This window comes from Carcharodon carcharias, chromosome 36 (assembly GCF_017639515.1).
Source record: "Carcharodon carcharias isolate sCarCar2 chromosome 36, sCarCar2.pri, whole genome shotgun sequence".
Taxonomy (NCBI): domain Eukaryota; kingdom Metazoa; phylum Chordata; class Chondrichthyes; order Lamniformes; family Lamnidae; genus Carcharodon; species Carcharodon carcharias.
Window position 1 is genome coordinate 1,691,501 of NC_054502.1, and position 24,949 is coordinate 1,716,449.

A 24,949-nucleotide genomic window follows, 5' to 3' on the forward strand; every position below is an offset into this window, starting at 1 on the left:
CTGATTGACAATGTGGGGTATCTCTGATTGACAATGTGGGGTATCTCTGATTGACAATGTGGGGTATCCCTGATTGACAATGTGGGGTATCCCTGATTGACAATGTGGGGTATCCCTGATTGACAATGTGGGGTATCCTGATTGACAATGTGGGGTATCTCTGATTGACAATGTGGGGTATCTCTGATTGACAATGTGGGGTATCTCTGATTGACAATGTGGGGTATCCCTGATTGACAATGTGGGGTATCCCTGATTGACAATGTGGGGTATGTCTGATTGACAATGTGGGGTATCCCTGATTGACAATGTGGGGTATCCCTGATTGACAATGTGGGGTATCTCTTATTGACAATGTGGGGTATCTGTGATTGACAATGTGGGGTATCCCTGATTGACAATGTGGGGTATCCCTGATTGACAATGTGGGCTATCCCTGATTGACAATGTGGGGTATCTCTGATTGACAATGTGGGGTATCTCTGATTGACAATGTGGGGTATCCCTGATTGACAATGTGGGGTATCTCTTATTGACAATGTGGGGTATCTGTGATTGACAATGTGGGGTATCCCTGATTGACAATGGGGGTATCCCTGATTGACAATGTGGGCTATCCCTGATTGACAATGTGGGGTATCCCTGATTGACAATGTGGGGTATCTCTGATTGACAATGTGGGGTATCTCTTATTGACAATGTGGGGTATCTCTGATTGACAATGTGGGGTATCCCTGATTGACAATGTGGGCTATCTCTGATTGAAAATGTGGGGTATCTCTTATTGACAATGTGGGGTATCTCTGATTGACAATGGGGGTATCTCTGATTGACAATGGGGGGTATCCCTGATTGACAATGGGGGGTATCTCTGATTGACAATGTGGGGTATCTCTTATTGACAATGTGGGGTATCTGTGATTGACAATGTGGGGTATCCCTGATTGACAATGGGGGGTATCTCTGATTGACAATGTGGGGTATCTCTTATTGACAATGTGGGGTATCTGTGATTGACAATGTGGGGTATCCCTGATTGACAATGTGGGGTATCCCTGATTGACAATGTGGGGTATCTCTGATTGACAATGTGGGTTTCTCTTATTGACAATGTGGGGTATCTGTGATTGACAATGTGGGGTATCCCTGATTGACAATGTGGTGTATCCCTGATTGACAATGTGGGGTATCTCTTATTGACAATGTGGGGTATCTCTGATTGACAATGGGGCTATCTCTGATTGACAATGTGGAGTATCCCTGATTGACAATGTGGGGTATCCCTGATTGACAATGTGGGGTATCCCTATTGACAATGTGGGGTATCTCTGATTGACAATGTGGGGTATCTCTTATTGACAATGTGGGGTATCTCCGATTGACAATGTGGGGTATCCCTGATTGACAATGTGGGGTATCACTGATTGACAATGTGGGGTATCCCTGATTGACAATGTGGGGTATCCCTGATTGACAATGTGGGGTATCTCTGATTGACAATGTGGGGTATCTCTGAATGACAATGTGGGGTATCTCTTATTGACAATGTGGGGTATCTGTGATTGACAATGTGGGGTATCCCTGATTGACAATGTGGGGTATCCCTGATTGACAATGTGGGGTATCCCTGATTGACAATGTGGGGTATCTCTGATTGACAATGTGGGGTATCACTGATTGACAATGTGGGGTATCCCTGATTGACAATGTGGGGTATCTCTGATTGACAATGTGGGGTATCCCTGATTGACAATGTGGGGTATCTCTGATTGACAATGTGGGTATCTCTGATTGACAATGTGGGGTATCTCTGATTGACAATGTGGGGTATCTCTGATTGACAATGTGGGGTATCTCTGATTGACAATGTGGGGTATCTCTTACTGACAATGTGGGGTATCCCTGATTGACAATGTGGGGTATCTGTGATTGACAATGTGGGGTATCTCTTATTGACAATGTGGGGTATCTCTTATTGACAATGTGGGGTATCTCTGATTGACAATGTGGGGTATCCCTGATTGACAATGTGGGGTATCTCTGATTGACAATGTGGGGTATCTCTTACTGACAATGTGGGGTATCCCTGATTGACAATGTGGGGTATCCCTGATTGACAATGTGGGGTATCTCTTATTGACAATGTGGGGTATCTCTGATTGACAATGTGGGGTATCCCTGATTGACAATGTGGGGTATCCCTGATTGACAATGTGGGGTATCACTGATTGACAATGTGGGGTATCCCTGATTGACAATGTGGATTATCCCTGATTGACAATGTGGGGTATCTGTGATTGACAATGTGGGGTATCCCTGATTGACAATGTGGGCTATCCCTGATTGACAATGTGGGGTATCCCTGATTGACAATGTGGGCTATCCCTGATTGACAATGGCGGTATCTCTTATTGACAATGTGGGGTATCCCTGATTGACAATGTGGGGTATCCCTGATTGACAATGTGGGCTATCCCTGATTGACAATGTGGGGTATCCCTGATTGACAATGTGGGCTATCCCTGATTGACAATGGCGGTATCTCTTATTGACAATGTGGGGTATCCCTGATTGACAATGTGGGGTATCCCTGATTGACAATGTGGGGTATCTCTTATTGACAATGTGGGGTATCTGTGATTGACAATGTGGGGTATCACTGATTGACAATGTGGGGTATCTCTTATTGACAATGTGGGGTATCTGTGATTGACAATGTGGGGTATCCCTGATTGACAATGTGGGGTATCCCTGATTGACAATGTGGGGTATCCCTGATTGACAATGTGGGGTATCTCTTATTGACAATGTGGGGTATCTCTGATTGACAATGTGGGGTATCCCTGATTGACAATGTGGGGTATCTCTGATTGACAATGTGGGCTTTCCCTGATTGACAATGTGGATTATCCCTGATTGACAATGTGGGGTATCCCTGATTGACAATGTGGATTATCCCTGATTGACAATGTGGGGTATCCCTGATTGACAATGTGGATTATCCCTGATTGACAATGTGGGGTATCACTGATTGACAATGTGGGGTATCTGTGATTGACAATGTGGGGTATCCCTGATTGACAATGTGGGGTATCCCTGATTGACAATGTGGGGTATCCCTGATTGACAATGTGGGGTATCCCTGATTGACAATGTGGGCTATCCCTGATTGACAATGGCGGTATCTCTTATTGACAATGTGGGGTATCTCTGATTGACAATGTGGGGTATCACTGATTGACAATGTGGGGTATCTCTTATTGACAATGTGGGGTATCTGTGATTGACAATGTGGGGTATCTCTGATTGACAATGTGGGGTATCTCTGATTGACAATGTGGGGTATCTGTGATTGACAATGTGGGGTATCTCTGATTGACAATGTGGGGTATCCCTGATTGACAATGTGGGGTATCACTGATTGACAATGTGGGGTATCTCTGATTGACAATGTGGGGTATCTCTTATTGACAATGTGGGGTATCTGTGATTGACAATGTGGGGTATCTCTTATTGACAATGTGGGGTATCACTGATTGACAATGTGGGGTATCTCTGATTGACAATGTGGGGTATCACTGATTGACAATGTGGGGTATCTCTGATTGACAATGTGGGGTATCTCTTATTGACAATGTGGGGTATCTGTGATTGACAATGTGGGGTATCTCTTATTGACAATGGGGGGTATCTCTGATTGACAATGTGGGGTATCTCTTATTGACAATGTGGGGTATCTGTGATTGACAATGTGGGGTATCTCTTATTGACAATGTGGGGTATCACTGATTGACAATGTGGGGTATCTCCGATTGACAATGTGGGGTATCCCTGATTGACAATGTGGGGTATCCCTGATTGACAATGTGGGGTATCACTGATTGACAATGTGGGGTATCCCTGATTGACAATGTGGATTATCCCTGATTGACAATGTGGGGTATCACTGATTGACAATGTGGGGTATCCCTGATTGACAATGTGGGGTATCACTGATTGACAATGTGGGGTATCCCTGATTGACAATGTGGATTATCCCTGATTGACAATGTGGGGTATCACTGATTGACAATGTGGGGTATCCCTGATTGACAATGTGGGTTATCCCTGATTGACAATGTGGGGTATCCCTGATTGACAATGTGGGGTATCACTGATTGACAATGTGGGGTATCTCTTATTGACAATGTGGGGTATCTCTGATTGACAATGTGGGGTATCTCTGATTGACAATGTGGGGTATCACTGATTGACAATGTGGGGTATCTCTGATTGACAATGTGGGGTATCTCTGATTGACAATGTGGGGTATCTGTGATTGACAATGTGGGGTATCACTGATTGACAATGTGGGGTATCTCTGATTGACAATGTGGGGTATCACTGATTGACAATGTGGGGTATCCCTGATTGACAATGTGGGGTATCCCTGATTGACAATGTGGGGTATCCCTGATTGACAATGTGGGGTATCCCTGATTGACAATGTGGATTATCCCTGATTGACAATGTGGGGTATCTGTGATTGACAATGTGGGGTATCCCTGATTGACAATGTGGGGTATCCCTGATTGACAATGTGGGGTATCTCTTATTGACAATGTGGGGTATCTGTGATTGACAATGTGGGGTATCCCTGATTGACAATGTGGGGTATCCCTGATTGACAATGTGGGGTATCTCTTATTGACAATGTGGGGTATCTCTGATTGACAATGTGGGGTATCTCTGATTGACAATGTGGGGTATCCCTGATTGACAATGTGGGGTATCACTGATTGACAATGTGGGGTATCACTGATTGACAATGTGGGGTATCCCTGATTGACAATGTGGGGTATCACTGATTGACAATGTGGGGTATCTCTTATTGACAATGTGGGGTATCTCTGATTGACAATGTGGGGTATCCCTGATTGACAATGTGGGGTATCCCTGATTGACAATGTGGGGTATCTCTGATTGACAATGTGGGGTATCTCTGATTGACAATGTGGGGTATCTGTGATTGACAATGTGGGGTATCCCCGATTGACAATGTGGGGTATCCCTGATTGACAATGTGGGGTATCACTGATTGACAATGTGGGGTATCACTGATTGACAATGTGGATTATCCCTGATTGACAATGTGGGGTATCCCTGATTGACAATGTGGGGTATCTCTTATTGACAATGTGGGGTATCTCTTATTGACAATGTGGGGTATCCCTGATTGACAATGTGGGGTATCACTGATTGACAATGTGGGGTATACCTGATTGACAATGTGGGGTATCTCTGATTGACAATGTGGACTATCCCTGTTATTTCCATGCCTTGCTCCGCCCCCTCCGTGCGAGGCCCCGACTCTGTTTTCGAGATTCCGCCTCCGCCACGCGTGGCCCCGCCCCCTCCACATCTGGCCCCGCCTCCTATGTTCGTGGCTCCGCCCCCCCGGGGGTGGAAGGTCGGTTTGTATCGGAGGCTGGAGAGGCCGCGGCTGTCCCGAGTCGGGCGGAGGTTGAGAGCCGGGAGCCGGGAGCCGGGAGGCGGGAGCGCGGCCTCCAGGCCCGTGATTCCCGGGAGATGCTTCAGTCCAGATCGTTCAAACTCCAGAGCCCGGACCGGGTGAGTGTCCGTCCCGCCCGGAGCCCGCACCTTCCCCCCCACCCCCGTCGCCCCCGCTCCCTCCTCCCCCCCCAACCCCCCTCCCCGTCCCCCCTCCCCCTCCCCCAACCCCCCTCCCCCTCCCCAACCCCCCTCCCCGTCCCCCCTCCCCCAACCCCCCTCCCCGACCCCCCTCCCCCAACCCCCCTCCCCGTCCCCCCTCCCCCTCCCCCAACCCCCCTCCCCCAACCCCCCTCCCCCTCCCCCAACCCCCAACCCCCCTCCCCCCCAACCCCCTCCCCCCTCCCCCAACCCCCCTCCCCCTCCCCCAACCCCCCTCCCCCTCCCCCAACCCCCCTCCCCCTCCCCCTCCCCCAACCCCCTCCCCCGTCCCCCCTCCCCCAACCCCCTCCCCCTCCCCCTCCCCCAACCCCCCTCCCCCTCCCCCAACCCCCCTCCCCCTCCCCCTCCCCAACCCCCCTCCCCGTCCCCCCTCCCCAACCCCCCTCCCCCTCCCGCAACCCCCCTCCCCCAACCCCCATCCCCCTCCCCCAACCCCCATCCCCCTCCCCCAACCCCCCTCTCTCCCCCCTCCCCCAACCCCATCCCCCTCCCCCAACCCCCCTCTCTCCCCCAACCCCCCTCTCTCCCCCCTCCCCCAACCCCCCTCCCCCAACCCCCCTCCCCCTCCCCAACCCCCCTCCCCCTCCCCAACCCCCCTCCCCCAACCCCCAACCCCCCTCCCCCAACCCCCCTCCCCCAACCCCCCCTCCCCCAACCCCCCTCCCCCCTCCCACAACCCCCCTCCCACAACCCCCCTTCCCACAACCCCCCTCTCTCCCCCCACCCCCCCAACAACCCCCCTCTCTCCACCCCCCAACCCCCCTCCCCAACCCCCAACCCCCCTCCCCAACCCCCCTCCCCCAACCCCCCTCCCCCCTCCCACAACCCCCCTCCCACAACCCCCCTCTCTCCCCCCACCCCCCCAACAACCCCCCTCTCTCCACCCCCCAACCCCCCTCTCTCCCCCCCCACGAACCCCCCCCTCTCCCCCCCACCGTCCCCCCCACCCCCCGTCACCCCCCCCCTCTCCCCGTTCCCCCCCCCCCTCACCGTCCCCCCCCCTCTCACCGTCCCCCCCCTCTCCCCGTCCCCCCCCCTCTCCCCGTCCCCCCCCTCTCCCCGTCCCCCCCCCTCCCCGTCCCCCCCCCTCCCCGTCCCCCCCCTCTCCCCGTCCCCCCCCTCTCCCCGTCCCCCCCTCTCCCCGTCCCCCCCCTCTCCCCGTCCCCCCCCCCCTTCCCGCGTCCCCCCCCTCTCCCTCGCCCCCCCCCTCCCCCGTCCCCCCCCCCTTCTCCCGTCCCCCCCTCTCCCCGTCCCCCCGCCTCTTCTCCCCGTCCCCCCCTCTCCCCGTCCCCCTCCCCTCTCTGTTGTCCCCCCCGCTCACTCTGTTGTCCCCCACCCTCTCTGTTGTCCCCCCGCTCTCTCTGTTGTCCCCCCCCGCTCTCTCTGTTGTCCCCCCCCGCTCTCTCTGTTGTCCCCCCCCCCGCTCTCTCTGTTGTCCCCCCCGCTCTCTCTGTTGTCCCCCCCCGCTCTCTCTGTTGTCCCCCCCGCTCTCTCTGTTGTCCCCCCCCGCTCTCTCTGTTGTCCCCCCCGCTCTCTCTGTTGTCCCCCCCGCTCTCTCTGTTGTCCCCCCCGCTCTCTCTGTTGTCCCCCCCCCGCTCTCTCTGTTGTCCCCCCCGCTCTCTCTGTTGTCCCCCCCCCTCTCTCTGTTGTCCCCCCCCCTCTCTCTGTTGTCCCCCCCCGCTCTCTCTGTTGTCCCCCCCCGCTCTCTCTGTTGTCCCCCCCCGCTCTCTCTGTTGTCCCCCCCGCTCTCTCTGTTGTCCCCCCCGCTCTCTCTGTTGTCCCCCCCCTCTCTCTGTTGTCCCCCCCCCCCTCTCTCTGTTGTCCCCCCCGCCTCTCTCTGTTGTCCCCCCCCCCTCTCTCTGTTGTCCCCCCCCCTCTCTCTGTTGTCCCCCCCGCTCTCTCTGTTGTCCCCTCCCCTCTCTCTGTTGTCCCCCCCCCTCTCTCTGTTGTCCCCCCCCCTCTCTCTGTTGTCCCCCCCCCGCTCTCTCTGTTGTCCCCCCCCCCGCTCTCTCTGTTGTCCCCCCCCCCTCTCTCTGTTGTCCCCCCCCGCTCTCTCTGTTGTCCCCCCCCGCTCTCTCTGTTGTCCCCCCCCGCTCTCTCTGTTGTCCCCCCCGCTCTCTCTGTTGTCCCCCCCGCTCTCTCTGTTGTCCCCCCCGCTCTCTCTGTTGTCCCCCCCGCTCTCTCTGTTGTCCCCCCCGCTCTCTCTGTTGTCCCCCCCGCTCTCTCTGTTGTCCCCCCCGCCCTCTCTGTTGTCCCCCAGCCTCTCTGTTGTCCCCCCCCCCTCTCTGTTGTCCCCCCCGCTCTCTCTGTTGTCCCCCCCCCTCTCTCTGTTGTCCCCCCCCTCTCTCTGTTGTCCCCCCCCTCTCTCTGTTGTCCCCCCCGCTCTCTCTGTTGTCCCCCCCGCTCTCTCTGTTGTCCCCCCCGCTCTCTCTGTTGTCCCCCCCGCTCTCTCTGTTGTCCCCCCCGCTCTCTCTGTTGTCCCCCCCGCTCTCTCCGTTGTCCCCCCCCTCTCTCCGTTGTCCCCCCGCTCTCTCCGTTGTCCCCCCCGCTCTCTCCGTTGTCCCCCCCGCTCTCTCCGTTGTCCCCCCCGCTCTCTCCGTTGTCCCCCCCGCTCTCTCCGTTGTCCCCCCCGCTCTCTCCGTTGTCCCCCCCCCTCTCTCCGTTGTCCCCCCCGCTCTCCCCGTTGTCCCCCCCCCCCTCTCTCTGTTGTCTCCCCCCCCCCCCCCCCCCCCCCCCCCCCCTCTGGGAGGACCATATGTTTCTGGCTTTGTGGTTGTTCAGAGGGAGTCACTCCATAAGACCATAAGACATAGGAGCAGAAATTAGGTCATTCGGCCCATCGAGTCTGCTCCGCCATTCAATCACGGCTGATAAGTTTCTCTACCCCATTCTCCCGCCTTCTCCCCGTAGCCTTTGATCCCGTTACCAATCAAGAACCTATCTATCTCGGTCTTAAATACACTTAATGACCCGGCCTCCACAGCCTTCTGTGGCAATGAATTCCATAGATTCACCACTCTCTGGCTAAAGAAGTTTCTCCTCATCTCTGTTCTAAAAGGTCTTCCCTTTACTCTGAGGCTGTGCCCTCGGGTCCTAGTCTCTCCTACTAATGGAAACATCTTCCCCATGTCCACTCTATCCAGGCCTTTCAGTATTCTGTAAGTTTCAATCAGATCCCCCCTCATCCTTCTAAACTCCATCGAGTATAGACCCAGAGTCCTCAAACGTTCCTCATATGTTAAGGGTTTTCTGGCCTCCGGCCAGTTAGTATTTGCCTGGCTGCAGTGATTTTTAAACTGAAGCAGGGGCTTGTTTATGTCTGTGACTGGACCCAGGATTAAACTCATAGGCTGCTTGCTGTCTGTGTGAATCAGCTCTGAGCAGACTGTGTACTATGTACAGTGACGTCATACAGACCTGTGAATTAGACCTTTGTTTAACTGTTGCTGACTATGAAGTGCTGAACAATGAGGGAATGTTTTGGATTTGAAACATTGTGAGGAATTGGACCTGGACCCGAATCTTTGCTCCATCGTTCTGACCTCCACTCTGTTTCCGCACTACTCTCCTCCAGACCTAGACTGCCATTGGACTACAGACTGCAGAAGGACTGGCAAATGTTCAGATCTCCACCCAAAGGGGACGCTCTCTAATGGGTCAGTCCTGATGGGAACAACAGCAGCATCACAGCACACCACAGTGAGTGGGGGGTTAGTGGACTGGGCTGAGGAGCCAGGTCCTTCTCTAAACCCACACTGTGGCCCACACCTAGCCCAGCTCTGCTGGTTGCAATGAACTAACTGCACTGAGTCTTGTGATGGAACCCAGCGTCTTCAGCTGTCTATCTGCAGTACAACAGCTGTGTGAATGGCTATTCGGTGAACTTGTGTGTTGGCTCATTCCGGTAGGGCTGAGGTGAATGGTGGTGTCTCACAAACTGATGAAGAATCTTTGTTTTATTCCAGGACCGAGTGTATTCTTCCTATGAGATGAGTGAGCGGCTGGTGGCAGTGAGGTTACTAACTGGTAAGGATGAGGTGTCTGTGTGACAGGGGTGTGGCACCCAGTGTCTCTTCTCTTCTGTCTCTGCGCTACAATTTAAGGGCAGTTCCTCAGCCTGTGGGCCCCATGCTGGTGATGGATTCTGCCTCTGACACAGGGAACTGTGAACATTAAGAGATGGGAGGGCAGCAGATGGCGAGAGCAAAGGGGATGGCAGAGAGAGTGACCATGTTGGCTGGTGTTTAGAAAGGGACCCTGTGCTGAGCTGCAACTCGAATGTGGAGCTACCATTTGTCTTGGGCACTCAGTGCCTCACTCTGTCACCTTTCTCTGATCTGTGTTTTCTGTTGGCAGCACTGCCTTTGACAGTCCAGTGTGTCTGAGACCGTCACTCAATCCCCTGCTGTCACACTCGGCTCACACTCACCCCTCTCACTAGGTGCTGTGAGCTTCCGTGATACTCCCTCTCTTTTATCTCAGAGTCACTCTTTAATCGAGAGTCCCACAGTCACGCCCAAGTCTATATTTTTACCTTCCTGTAATTTTGGGTCCCACTGAATTAATGCTTTGAAAGACTGAGTGTCTATAAATACCCTGGCTTGATGTCAAAGCCTGATGTCAGTCAGAAGTACAGCCAGCAGACTGTCCTTTTACTGTAACAGCAACAAAACACTGCATGATGCAGTGGTGACCAGCTCCGGGCTGAAGAGTGCCACACTCCAAACATCGCTCAACATATCTTATCATTTCTTGTGAAACCATCTGTTAAGTCTTATTTTGGTCAGCGATGGGTGGCTCTCTCACCTTTCAGTCAGAAGAACAGGTTTTCATCCTGAATTCCAGAGACTCAGCACATAATCAAGACCTACACGGAGCACAGTACTGAGGGAGTGCCGCACTGTCGGAGGGTCAGTACTGAGGGAGTGCCGCACTGTCGGAGGGTCAGTACTGAGGGAGTGCCGCACTGTCGGAGGGTCAGTACTGAGGGAGTGCCGCACTGTCAGAGGTTCAATGCTGAGGGAGTGCCGCACTGTCAGAGGGTCAGTGCTGAGGGAGTGCCGCACTGTCAGAGGGTCAGTGCTGAGGGAGTGCCGCACTGTCAGAGGGTCAGTGCTGAGGGAGTGCCGCACTGTCAGAGGGTCAGTGCTGAGGGAGTGCCGCACTGTCAGAGGGTCAGTGCTGAGGGAGTGCCGCACTGTCAGAGGGTCAGTGCTGAGGGAGTGCTGCACTGTCAGAGGGTCAGTGCTGAGGGAGTGCCTCACTGTCAGAGGGTCAGTGCTGAGGGAGTGCCTCACTGTCAGAGGGTCAGTGCTGAGGGAGTGCCGCACTGTCAGAGGGTCAGTGCTGAGGGAGTGCCGCACTGTCAGAGGGTCAGTGCTGAGGGAGTGCTGCACTGTCAGAGGGTCAGTGCTGAGGGAGTGCCTCACTGTCAGAGGGTCAGTGCTGAGGGAGTGCCCCACTGTCAGAGGGTCAGTGCTGAGGGAGTGCCACACTGTCAGAGGGTCAGTGCCGAGGGAGTGCCACACTGTCAGAGGGTCAGTGCTGAGGGAGTGCCACACTGTCAGAGGGTCAGTGCTGAGGGAGTGCCACACTGTCAGAGGGTCAGTGCTGAGGGAGTGCCACACTGTCAGAGGGTCAGTGCTGAGGGAGTGCCACACTGTCAGAGGGTCAGTGCTGAGGGAGTGCCACACTATCAGAGGGTCAGTGCTGAGGGAGTGCCGCACTGTCGGAGGGTCAGTACTGAGGGAGCGCGGCACTGTCGGAGGGTCAGTACTGAGGGAGTGCCGCGAGGTTGTGTGGTGCTGTGTGGTCAGGGGGCCCAGTGCTGGGGTGGGTGGGGGGGGGCCAACGCTGAGCGACTTTGTGCTCATTGATGCCGATGCGGGTACTTGCCTGTTCTAGGAACTCAATCCCACTCTGTCTTCCAGGGGAAAAGGTTAAAGGCGAGGCCATGAGTGTGAGAAAATGGACCTTGTACAACCAGCTGCGCAAATCCATCACCGGGAAGCTGCTCTGCACTAATTTCCGAGTCGTTTTCATCCCAGTGGAGACCGGAATCCCCCAGGTATGGAATCCTGTTGTGGACTGAAAGACACTTTTCAGTCTTGTGCTGTTTTCCTTTCTCACAGTACCCAGCTCTCACCTGGGACTCCAGTTCCAACACAGGAGGGAGCGCCGCACTGTCGGAGGGTCAGTACTGAGGGAGCGCCGCACTGTCGGAGGGTCAGTACTGAGGGCGCACCGCGCTGTCGGAAGGGTCAGTGCCGAGGGAGCGCCGCGCTGTCGGGAGGGTCAGTGCCGTGGGAGCGCCGCGCTGTCGGGAGGGTCAGTGCCGTGGGAGCGCCGCGCTGTCGGGAGGGTCAGTGCCGAGGGAGCGCCGCGCTGTCGGGAGGGTCAGTGCCGTGGGAGCGCCGATCTGTCGGGATGGTCAGTGCCGTGGGAGCGCCGCGCTGTCGGGAGGGTCAGTGCCGTGGGAGCGCCGCGCTGTCGGGAGGGTCAGTGCCGAGGGAGCGCCGCGCTGCCGGGAGGGTCAGTGCAGTGGGAGCGCCGCGCCGTCGGGAGGGTCAGTGCCGAGGGAGCGCCGCGCTGCCGGGAGGGTCAGTGCCGTGGGAGCGCCGCGCCGTCGGGAGGGTCAGTGCCGAGGGAGCGCCGCGCTGCCGGGAGGGTCAGTGCCGTGGGAGCGCCGCGCCGTCGGGAGGGTCAGTGCCGAGGGAGCGCCGCGCTGCCGGGAGGGTCAGTGCCGTGGGAGCGCCGCGCCGTCGGGAGGGTCAGTGCCGAGGGAGCGCCGCGCTGCCGGGAGGGTCAGTGCCGTGGGAGCGCCGCGCCGTCGGGAGGGTCAGTGCCGTGGGAGCGCCGCGCTGCCGGGAGGGTCAGTGCCGTGGGAGCGCCGCGCCGTCGGGAGGGTCAGTGCCGAGGGAGCGCCGCGCTGCCGGGAGGGTCAGTGCCGTGGGAGCGCCGCGCCGTCGGGAGGGTCAGTGCCGAGGGAGCGCCGCGCTGCCGGGAGGGTCAGTGCCGTGGGAGCGCCGCGCCGTCGGACGGGTCAGTGCCGAGGGAGCGCCGCGCTGCCGGGAGGGTCAGTGCCGTGGGAGCGCCGCGCCGTCGGGAGGGTCAGTGCCGAGGGAGCGCCGCGCTGCCGGGAGGGTCAGTGCCGTGGGAGCGCCGCGCCGTCGGACGGGTCAGTGCCGAGGGAGCGCCGCGCTGCCGGGAGGGTCAGTGCCGTGGGAACGCCGCGCCGTCGGACGGGTCAGTGCCGAGGGAGCGCCGCGCTGCCGGGAGGGTCAGTGCCGTGGGAGCGCCGCGCCGTCGGACGGGTCAGTGCCGAGGGAGCGCCGCGCTGCCGGGAGGGTCAGTGCCGTGGGAGCGCCGCGCCGTCGGACGGGTCAGTGCCGAGGGAGCGCCGCGCTGCCGGGAGGGTCAGTGCCGTGGGAGCGCCGCGCCGTCGGACGGGTCAGTGCCGAGGGAGCGCCGCGCTGCCGGGAGGGTCAGTGCCGTGGGAGCGCCGCGCCGTCGGACGGGTCAGTGCCGAGGGAGCGCCGCGCTGCCGGGAGGGTCAGTGCCGTGGGAGCGCCGCGCCGTCGGACGGGTCAGTGCCGAGGGAGCGCCGCGCTGTCGGCAGGGTCAGTGCCGTGGGAGCGCCGCGCCGTCGGACGGGTCAGTGCCGAGGGAGCGCCGCGCTGTCGGCAGGGTCAGTGCCGAGGGAGCGCCGCGCCGTCGGACGGGTCAGTGCCGAGGGAGCGCCGCGCTGTTGGAAGGGTCAGTGCCGAGGGAGCGCCGCGCCGTCGGAAGGGTCAGTGCCGAGGGAGCCCAGCGCTGTCGGAAGGGTCAGTGCCGAGGGAGCCCCGCGCCGTCGGAAGGGTCAGTGCCGAGGGAGCCCCGCGCTGTCGGAAGGGTCAGTGCCGAGGGGGCGCCGCGCCGTCGGAAGGGTCAGTGCCGAGGGGGCGCCGCGCTGTCGGAAGGGTCAGTGCCGAGGGAGCGCCGCGCTGTCGGAAGGGTCAGTGCCGAGGGGGCGCCGCGCTGTCGGAAGGGTCAGTGCCGAGGGAGCGCCGCGCTGTCGGAAGGGTCAGTGCCGTGGGAGCGCCGCGCTGTCGGAAGGGCCATCTGCTCAATGGACATTAAACTGAGGCCTCCAATTGCCCTCTTGGGCGTGTGTAAATGATCCACAACTGCTATTGGAACAAAAGCAGGGGCAATCTCCCTGGTGTCCTGGGGCCAGTGTTTAGCCCTTCACCAGCATCATTCCAACAGATTATCTGGATATTAGTATATCGCTGTTTGTGGGATCTTGCTGTGCATATTTTAGTTGCCGTGATTCCTATGTTACAAGTGATGAATGTGTGTCTCAGAGACTGGTGGGAGAGGTGGGTTCTGGTTTGTAGGGCACTGGCATCAGTACTGGATAAAGTGGGGGCTGTACCCTTGGGGCAGTTTACACCTGAACTGTGCTGGGACGAGTCCTTGTAAATCACATAACTAGGGAAGCAGAGAGGGCTTTAAACTGAACAAGAGGAGTGAGGGTAGAGGTAGCAATTCAAGGTGTAGAATCAAGACAGGAGAGCAGAATAGTAACATGAGAAATGAGGGTCAGAGAATGGCAGGAAGGAACAGAGAAAGAAACCGAAGAAAACATCACAGCCAAGACTAGGTGTTACAAAGGTAACAAAAAGACTAAACTGAGGGCTCTCTATCTGAATGTGTGCAGCATTCGTAACAAAGTAAATGAATTGATGGCTCACATTGTAAACAAATATGATCTGATAACAATTACGGAGACGTGGCTGCAGGATGACAAAGATTGGGTCCTTAATATTGAAGGGTACATGACATTCAAGAAGAATAGGAAGCTGGGTAAAGGTGGAGGGGTAGCAATAGTTAGAGATGACCTTGGTTCAGGAGATGGATGTAGAATCGGTTTGGGTGGAGATGGGGAAATGTCATTAGTGGGAGTGGTCTACAACCCCCCTAACAGTAACCACAGTGTAGGACAAAGTATACAAGAGAAAATATTGTGTGCTTGTGATAAAGGAACGACAATAATCATGGGTGATATTAATCTACCTGTAAGCTGGAAAAATCAGATTGGCAGCAATAGCCTGGGTGAGGAGTTCATAGAATGCTTTCGAGATAGTTTCTTAGAGCAGCTCATTTTGGAACCAACCAGAGAGCAGGTTATATTAGACTTGGTATTGTGTAATGTGACAGGATTAATTAATGACATCAGAATAAAGGCACCCTTAGGTAGTAGCAACTACAATATGATTGAATTTTACATCCAGCTTGAAAGGGAGAAGAGTGGGTTTAAGACTAGTATCTTAAACTTAAATAAGGGAAACTATGTGGGGATGAAAGCTGAGCTATAGCTGAAGTGAATGGAGAAACTAGGCTAGAAGATAGATCAATTAAGAATCAGCATCAGACATTAAAGAGGATATTTCAGAGTATTCAGAATAAGTACATTCTGGAGGCCTTGACATTGGTTACAATATAAAGAATGGCAGAGAATGACTAAAAAGTTAATCAGGAAAAAGAAATGATAATGAGAGGAAGCTAGCTAGAAATGTAAAAACGGGTAGCAAGAGTTTCTACAGGTATTTGAAAAGGAAAAGAGTGAGTAAAGTGAGTGTTGGCTCTCTAGAGAGAGACAGCGGGGTGTAAATAGTCGCTAATAAGGAAATGGCAGATGAAATGAACAAATATTTTGCTTCTGTATTCACTACAGAGGATACAAAAAACATTCCGGTAATAGCTGCAAATCAGGAGGTGAAAGGGAGAGAGGAACTTGGTGAAATTACAATCACCAGGGAAATGGTATTGAGCAAATTAATCAGGCTGCCTAGTCTCCAGGTCCCAGTATTAAAAGAGGAGTCTAATGAGGTAGTCGATGCGCTGGTGTTAATTTTACAAAATTCGCTAGATTCGGGAAAGATTCCATCAGACTGGAAAGTGGCAAATATAACCCCTCTATTCAAGAAGGGAGGGAGGCAGAAAACAGGAAACTATAGGCCAGTTAGCTCGACATCTCTCGTGGGGAAGTTGTTAGAATCGATCTTTAAGGAGGTTATAGCTGGACACTTAGAAGAGCTCAAGGCAATCGGGAAGAGTCAGCACGGTTTTGTGAAAGGGAAATCATGCTTAACCAATTTAATAGAGTTCTTTGAAGGAGTAACATGCTCAGTGGATAAAAGGGAGCCTGTAGATGTACTGTACTTGGATTTCCAGAAGGCATTTGATAAGGTGCCACATCAAAGGTTATTATGGAAAATACAAGCTCATGGTGTAGGGAGTGACATATTAGCATGGATAGAAGATTGGCTGGCTGGCAGAAAGCAAACAGTATGCATAAATGGGTCTCTTTCTGATTGGCAGGATGTGACACGTAGAGTCCCACAGGGGTCTGTGCTGGGTCCTCAACTTTTACCATTTACATCAATGACTTAGATGAGGGGAGTGAAGACATGGTAGCTAAATTCGCAGATGACACAAAGATAGGTCGGAAAGTATGTTGTGAAGAGGACATGAGGTTGTAGAAGGATATTGATAGGTTGAGTGAGTGAGCAAAGATCTGGCAAATGGAGTTTAATGTGGGCAAATATGAAGTTGTTCACTTTGGCAGGAAGAATAAAAATGCAGAGTATTACTTAAATAGAGAACGGCTGCAGAATTCTGAGGTGCAGAGGGATCTGGGTGTTCTAGTACATGAGTTAGTATGCAGGTACAGCAAGTAATTAAGGCAGCTAATGGAATGCTATCCTTTATTACAAGAAGCATTGAACATTGAAGTGAGGATGTTGTGTTTCAGTTATACAGGGCACTGGTGAGACCACATCTTGAATACTGTGAGCAGTTTTAGTCTCCTTATTTAAGGAAGAATGTAAATGTGTTGGAGGCGGTTCAGAGGAGGTTTACTAGATTGATACCTGGAATGAGTGGGTTGTCTGATGAGGAAAGGTTGGACAGACTGGGCTTGTTCCACTGGAGTTGAGAAGAGTGAGGGGTGATTTGGTTGAAGTCTATAAGATCCTGAACGGCCTTGACAAGGTGGACATGGGAAGGATGTTTCCTCTTGTGGGTGAGTCCAGAACCAGTGGGCACAGTTTTAAAATTAGGGGTTGCCCTTTTAGGACAGAGATGAGAATTTTTTTGAGGGTTATGAGACTTTGGAACTCTCTGCCTCAAAAAGCGGTGGAGACGAGGTTATTGAGTATTTTTGAAGCCAAGGTAAATTCTTGTTGGGCAGGGGAATCAGAGGTTATCGGGGGTAGATGGGAATGTGAAAATTGAACCCTAAGATGATCAGCCATAATCTTATTAAATGACAGAGCAGGCTCGAGCAGCCGAATGGTCTCTACTCCTGTTCTTATGTTTCGTATGTTCGTGTGTTCTTACTAAAGTACGTCACTGGCTATAAAGCACATTGTGATGTCCTGACCTTTCCACCCGTCTGGAATATTCTGTAATTTGTCACTTGGTTGCTGATGTGGGTGAGAAGTCCTGTTAAAAACAAAAAAACTGCGGATGCTAGAAATCCAAAACAAAAACAGAATTACCTGGAAAATCTCAGCAGGTCTGGCAGCATCGGCGGAGAAGAAAAGAGTTGACGTTTCGAGTCCTCATGACCCTTCAACAGAACTTGAGTTCGAGTCCAGGAAAGAGCTGAAATATAAGCTGGTTTAAGGTGTGTGTGTGGGGGGGCGGAGAGATAGAGAGACAGAGAGGTGGCGGGTTTGCGGTGTGGTTGTAGGGACAAACAAGCAGTGATAGAAGCAGATCATCAAAAGATGTCAACGACAATAGTACAATAGAACACATAGGTGTTAAAGTTAAAGTTGGTGATATTATCTAAACGAATGTGCTAATTAAGAATGGATGGTAGGGCACTCAAGGTATAGCTCTAGTGGGGTTTTTTTTATAATGGAAATAGGTGGGAAAAGGAAAATCTTTATAATTTATTGGAAAAAAAAAAGGAAGGGGGAAACAGAAAGGGGGTGCGGATGGGGGAGGGAGCTCACGACCTAAAATTGTTGTATTCAATACTCAGTCCGGAAGGCTGTAAAGTCCCTAGTCGGAGGATGAGGTGTTGTTCCTCCAGTTTGCGTTGGGCTTCACTGGAACAATGCAGCAAGCCAAGGACAGACATATGGGCAAGAGAGCAGGGTGGAGTGTTAAAATGGCAAGCGACAGGGAGGTTTGGGTCATTCTTGCAGACAGACCGCAGGTGTTCTGCAAAGCGGTCGCCCAGTTTACGTTTGGTCTCTCCAATGTAGAGGAGACCACATTGGGAGCAACGAATGCAGTAGACTAAGTTGGGGGAAATGCAAGTGAAATGCTGCTTCACTCAAAAGGAGTGTTTGGGTCCTTGGACGGTGAGGAGAGAGGAAGTGAAGGGGCAGGTGTTGCATCTTTTGCGTGGGCATGGGGTTGTGCCATAGGTGGGGGTTGAGGAGTAGGGGATGATGGAGGAGTGGACCAGGGTGTCCCGGAGGGAGCGATCCCTACGGAATGCCGATAAGGGGGGTGAAGGGAAGATGTGTTTGGTGGTGGCATCATGCTGGAGTTGGCGGAAATGGCGGAGGATGATCCTTTGAATGCGGAGGCTGGTGGGGTGATAAGTGAGGACAAGGGGGACCCTATCATGTTTCTGGGAGGGAGGAGAAGGCGTGAGGGCGGATGCGTGGGAGATGGGCCGGACACGGTTGAAGGCCCTGTCAACTTGTCCTCACTTATCACCCCACCAGCCTCCGCATTCAAAGGATCATCCTCCGCCATTTCCGCCAACTCCAGCATGATGCCACCACCAAACACATCTTCCCTTCACCCCCCTTATCGGCATTCTGTAGGGATCGGTCCCTCCGGGACACCCTGGTCCACTCCTCCACCACCCCCTACTCCTCAACCCCCTCCTATGGCACAACCCCATGCCCACGCAAAAGATGCAACACCTGCCCCTCCACTTCCTCTCTCCTCACCGTCCAAGGACCCAAACACTCCTTTCAAGTGAAGCAGCATTTCACTTGCATTTCCCCCAACTTAGTCTACTGCATTCGTCGCTCCCAATGTGGTCTCCTCTACATTGGAGAGACCAAACGTAAACTGGGCGACCGCTTTGCAGAACACCTGCGGTCTGTCCGCAAGAATGACCCAAACCTCCCTGTCGCTTGCCATTTTAACACACCACCCTGCTCTCTTGCCCATATGTCTGTCCTTGGCTTGCTGCATTGTTCCAGTGAAGCCCAACGCAAACTGGAGGAACAACACCTCATCTTCCGACTAGGGACTTTACAGCCTTCTGGTCTGAATATTGAATTCAACAACTTTAGGTCGTGAGCTCCCTCCCCCATCCGCACCCCCTTTCTGTTTCCCCCTTCCTTTTTTTTTCCCAATAAATTATAAAGATTTTCCTTTTCCCACCTATTTCCATTATAAAAAAAAACCCCACTAGAGCTATACCTTGAGTGCCCTACCATCCATTCTTAATTAGCACATTCGTTTAGATAATATCACCAACTTTAACTTTAACACCTATGTGTTCTATTGTACTATTGTCGTTGACATCTTTTGATGATCTGCTTCTATCACTGCTTGTTTGTCCCTACAACCACACCCCGCACACCCCCCCCACCTCTCTGTCTCTCTATCTTTCCGCCCCCCACACACACACCTTAAACCAGCTTATATTTCAGCTCTTTCCTGGACTCGAACTCAAGTTCTGTCGAAGGGTCATGAGGACTCGAAACGTCAACTCTTTTCAAGTCCTGTTCTGTCGGCTGTCTGTCACACTGCCTGGTTTCATGGGCAGTGTTACTGCTGTGGAGCCGGGCTTGTTGACACAGGAGGCATCCTGCCCAGTCTGCAATCAGGACGTGGCCCAGCACGTTGTTGAGTGTGTGGACAGTTTCCCCGGGGTGAGAATGGAGAGGTATGTCTTGCTTCTCTCTGATGTGATATTTCTGTTTGTGTGCAGGCCCCCAGTGATGGCAGCCTGCTGCTCGGAGCTGATGATGTTGCCTTGTCTTGTATTGACCGTGTTGTGGCAGGTGAGGTGGGTGCTGCATGGCAATGCAGTATGGAGATTGTTGGACACACACAGTCATATAGAAGGCCATTTGACCCATTGAGCCTGTGCTTGCAGTTTTTGAGCTATCCAATTAGTCCCACGATCCTGCCCTCCCAGCCCGTAGCCGTGAACTTCCTTCCAGATGCTTCTCTGATTCCCCTATTGAACATTACTGTTGTCTGCTTTCACTGCTCTTTCAAGCAGAGTATTCCTTATCACAGCAACTCACTATAAAAACACAAAATTAGCTCTCTCATGGTCACTCCAGTTCTTTAGCCAATCTTTTTCAATCTGGTTACTGACCCTCCTGCCACTGGAAACAGTTTCTCCTTCTCTACTCTACCCAAACCCCTTTGTGATTTTGATTAAATCCATCCCCCCTTTAACCTCCTCTGTTCTAAGGAGAACAATTCCAGCTTCTCCAATCTCTCTGGAAGTCCCTCATCTGTGGTCGTAGGTTTACAAGAATGTTGCCAGGGTTAGAAAAGTGTAGCTACGAGGAGAGATTGGATACGTTGGGGTTATTTTCCTTAGAACAAAGAAGGCTGAGAGGTGACTTGACTGAGGTGTACAAAATTATGAGGGGAATAGATAGAGTGGACAGGATAAAATTGTTTCCCTTGGTGGAGAATTCTAGAACCAGGGGACATAGATTCAAGATAAGTGGCAGAAGGTGTAGGGGGGACATGAGGAAGAACTTTTTTACGCAGAGGGTAGTGGGTGTCTGGAATTCGCTTCCCAAGTCGGTGGTAGAAGCAGGAACTCTAAACTCTTCTAAAAAGTACCTGGATCTGCACCTTAAGTGCTGTAAGCTGCAGGGCTATGAGCTGGGTGCAGGAAGGTGGGATTAGGAAGGGCACCTGGGTATCCTGGGGCTGGCATGGACAAGATGGGCTGCATGGCCTCCTTCTGTGCTGTAACTTGTATGGTTCTATATTCTGTTAAATCTCCTCTGCACCCTCTCCAACCCCTCCCTGAGGCCTGCTTTTTTCCCAGTTAGATTGGAGTGATGCTCATGTTGCTCTGTGCCTCACTTTGTTTCCTGTTCTCAGATGGGCTCCGGTTAGCCTCAGTGATCCCGGGTAATGGAGGGGGAGGGGTGTTACCAGGGCTCATGCCACCTGCTGCTCTTTGCTGACCCTATGCTGGAGAGAATGTCTGAACCCTGTGCCAGGAGAGGCTGAGGCTCCTTTGTGATTCCTATCACAGTTCAATATCCCGCCAACTCTCCCTGTCCTGCCCCTTTAATGAGCATTGTCCAGACCGAGCGTTCAACTATGATGGTGAGTGTGGGACAGGTCGCAATGGAACCAGAGCCTGCTTTCCCCTACCCTCCCCCTCATCCTGAACATTATCCTGGACCTGTGGATTATCAGCCCAGTGACACCACTATCTCCCCTTGTTAACGTGTGTCCCTCAAGACCAGAGTGATGTGTGCTAAGCTGCTGATTCTCTGATAGCTGATTGGTTGTCTTGTATTTTGTAGTGACCAGCTCACGGATGAAGGCTCTTACAACCACCTCCAGCCTGAAATTCCAGCCACAAGAACTCCTGATTTACTGCAAGGATTTCCGCCTCTTACACTTTCAGTTTGAGCATGAGTCCCACGCTTGCGAGGTACACTGAACTCATCACTTTACTCTACACTTCCTGTCCTCACTCGGACCAGTCACCCTGCAAACCCTGTCTCTCCAACACCAAGACCCTGAGGGCGACCATAGAAATTTGACCCAACACCGAGACCCTCTACCCTACTCTCTGAGCGCACTGCTGCTCCAAGTTCCTGGGCCCTGTAACCTGGGACTGGCACTGATGGGAAGGGGATGAAGTGGGAAGTTAAAGGGCAGTTATTCAGGATGAGGATCCCTCACTGTGTAACTGTACAGAGTCACTGTTTATTCAGGATGAGGATCCCTCACTGTGTAACTGTACAGAGTCACTGTTTATTCAGGATGAGGATCCCTCACTGTGTAACTGTACAGAGTCACTGTTTATTCAGCAGGGTAAGGGTCACTCACTGTGTAACTGTACAGAGTCACTGTTTATTCAGCAGGGTAAGGGTCACTCACTGTGTAACTGTACAGAGTCACTGTTTATTCAGCAGGGTAAGGATCACTCACTGTGTAACTGTACAGAGTCACTGTTTATTCAGCAGGGTAAGGATCACTCACTGTGTAACTGTACAGAGTCACTGTTTATTCAGCAGGGTAAGGATCACTCACTGTGTAACTGTACAGAGTCACTGTTTATTCAGCAGGGTAAGGATCATTCACTGTGTAACTGTACAGAGTCACTGTTTATTCAGCAGGGTAAGGATCACTCACTGTGTAACTGTACAGAGTCACTGTTTATTCAGCAGGGTAAGGGTCACTCACTGTGTAACTGTACAGAGTCACTGTTTATTCAACAGGGTAAGGGTCACTCACTGTGTAACTCTACAGAGTCACTGTTTATTCAGCAGGGTAAGGATCACTCACTGTGTCATTGTACAGAGTCACTATTTATTCAGGGTAAGGATCACTCACTGTGTCATTGTACAGAGACACTTTATTCAGCAGGGTAAGGATCACTCACTGTGTTACTGTACAGAGTTACTGTTTATTCAGGATGAGGATCCCTCACTGTGTAACTGTACAGAGTTACTATTTATTCAGGGTAAGGATCACTCACTGTGTAACTGTACAGAGTCACTATTTATTCAGCAGGGTAAGGGTCACTCACTGTGTTACTGTACTGAGTCACTGTTTATTCAGCAGGATAAGAATCACTCACTGTGTAACTGTACAGAGTCACTGTTTATTCAGGGTAAGGATCACTCACTGTGTAACTGTACAGAGTCACTGTTTATTCAGCAGGGTAAGGATCACTCACTGTGTAACTGTACAGAGTCACTGTTTATTCAGGATAAGGATCACTCACTTTGTAACTGTACAGAGTCACTTTGTGTTCAGCAGGATAAGGATCACTCACTGTGTAACTGTACAGAGTCACTGTTTATTCAGGATAAGGATCATTCACTGTGTAACTGTACAGAGTCACTGTTTATTCAGGGTAAGGGTCACTCACTGTGTTACTGTACAGAGTCACTGTTTATTCAGCAGGGTAAGGATCACTCTGTGTTACTGTACAGAGTCACTGTTTATTCAGGGTAAGGATCACTCACTGTGTAACTGTACAGAGTCATTGTTTATTCAGGGTAAGGATCACTCACTGTGTTACTGTACAGAGTTACTGTTTATTCAGGATAAGGATCATTCACTGTGTAACTGTACAGAGTCACTATTTATTCAGGGTAAGGAACACTCACTGTGTAACTGTACAGAGTCACTGTTTATTCAGGATGAGGATCAATCACTGTGTAACTGTACAGAGTCACTGTTTATTCAGGGTAAGGATCATTCACTGTGTAACTGTACAGAGTCACTGTTTATTCAGGGTAAGGATCATTCACTGTGTAACTGTACAGAGTCACTGTTTATTCAGCAGGGTAAGGATCACTCACTGTGTAACTGTACAGAGTCACTGTTTATTCAGCAGGGTAAGGATCACTCACTGTGTAACTGTACAGAGTCACTGTTTATTCAGCAGGTTAAGGATCACTCACTGTGTAACTGTACAGAGTCACTGTTTATTCAGCAGGGTAAGGATCACTCACTGTGTAACTGTACAGAGTCACTGTTTATTCAGCAGGGTAATGGTCACTCACTGTGTAACTGTACAGAGTCACTGTTTATTCAGGGTAAGGATCACTCACTGTGTAACTGTACAGAGTCACTGTTTATTCAGCAGGGTAAGGATTACTCACTGTGTAACTGTACAGAGTCACTGTTTATTCAGCAGGGTAAGGATCACTCACTGTGTAACTGTACAGAGTCACTGTTTATTCAGCAGGGTAAGGATCACTCACTGTGTAACTGTACAGAGTCACTGTTTATTCAGCAGGGTAATGGTCACTCACTGTGTAACTGTACAGAGTCACTGTTTATTCAGGGTAAGGATTATTCTTTTCTTGATTTTACAGGTCATCCCCCTGATTGCTCAGAGCTGTCAACCAGTGTGTCCTTGGGAATTATTTGTGTTTGAGTATTCTATGGAAATGTCAAACAACTTGGGTTAGTTTCAATGTCTGTGTGTGAGAGAGTATGCAAACATTTTGGATTTCTAAAGTTTGTTGAATCTGGTGCAGTTAGCAATTGTTGACTTGACCTCTCTGCCTCTCCCTCTTCCCTGCTGTCTCTGCCCACAGATCCCAGGCGGGTGGACACAAATCCTGATGGGGTTTATCCAACACGAATGTTTGAGACACACTTGGACTGGGAAATTGAGCTCGCACGGACGGGTGCGCTGGGCTGGCGTGTTAGCCTAGCCAACGAGCGCTTTGAGGTGTCAGCCAGGTAATGTTGATGAACGAAGGGTCACCTTACTGTTCCGATGGGACAGTGAGGTTCGACCTCTACTCCACAGCTCGCACCCTTAGTTTAAAAGTTTGATTCACTCACCAAAATGGCCAATCATTTACCTTCCCTACTGTACCCAGAATACAAGGGTCTATAATACAACAACACAGTACAGGCTTCTTTCAATAAGCAACAAACTATTAGTTTCTTTAAAACCAGTCTTGTGAAATAGCAAAGATGAGATGGGCAATAAATGCAAATCTAGCCAGAAACGCCCGCATCCAGTAAATTTAATTTTTAAAAAATGGGCACAGACACACACATGAATAATAGAAACGTAGAAAATAGGAGCAGGAGTAGGTTATTCAGCCCTTCGAGCCTCCTCTGCAATTCAGTATGATCATGGCTGATCCTCTGCCTCAATGCCATATTCACGATCTCTCCTCACCCCTAGAAATAGAGGAATTCTGCCAAACTTTAAAAGTCAATGGTTCCAGGAAAAACGAAAGATGATGCAGTCCCTTGAAATGATGTCCGGATTATACAATTGGTCTCTCAGCCCTGATCTGTCAAACAGTCAATGATTCTTCCACTGCTTTTCAGGCGGACTCGAGGAACACCTGCAGGTACCCAATTCCAGCACACACAGCAACTTGGAAGCAGCTGACATTCACTTCTGTCTGTCGACTGGCTCTGCACCGCAAAAAGGCTGCGGTTTTCCTTCACAAGCAGTTGGTCCTTCTTCTTCTCAAAGCAAAACCAAAATTAGCTTTTAAACACAGCTCTG

General features: G+C 52.1%; 1 protein-coding gene across 1 annotated transcript in view; it reads left to right on the top strand.

The window, feature by feature from the left end:
* Positions 1-2,532: 2,532 nt before the first annotated feature.
* LOC121272859 (myotubularin-related protein 10-A-like) overlaps positions 2,533-24,949 on the top strand; it is a 28,195-nt gene continuing 5,778 nt past the window's right edge. Inside the window, exons 1-8 of the mRNA XM_041179692.1 lie at positions 2,533-2,561; positions 5,343-5,610; positions 9,678-9,738; positions 11,643-11,779; positions 19,673-19,745; positions 21,252-21,382; positions 23,787-23,877; positions 24,012-24,159. Of these exons, the coding sequence (XP_041035626.1) occupies positions 2,533-2,561; positions 5,343-5,610; positions 9,678-9,738; positions 11,643-11,779; positions 19,673-19,745; positions 21,252-21,382; positions 23,787-23,877; positions 24,012-24,159 (938 nt within the window). The remainder of the gene's footprint in view (positions 2,562-5,342; positions 5,611-9,677; positions 9,739-11,642; positions 11,780-19,672; positions 19,746-21,251; positions 21,383-23,786; positions 23,878-24,011; positions 24,160-24,949) is intronic.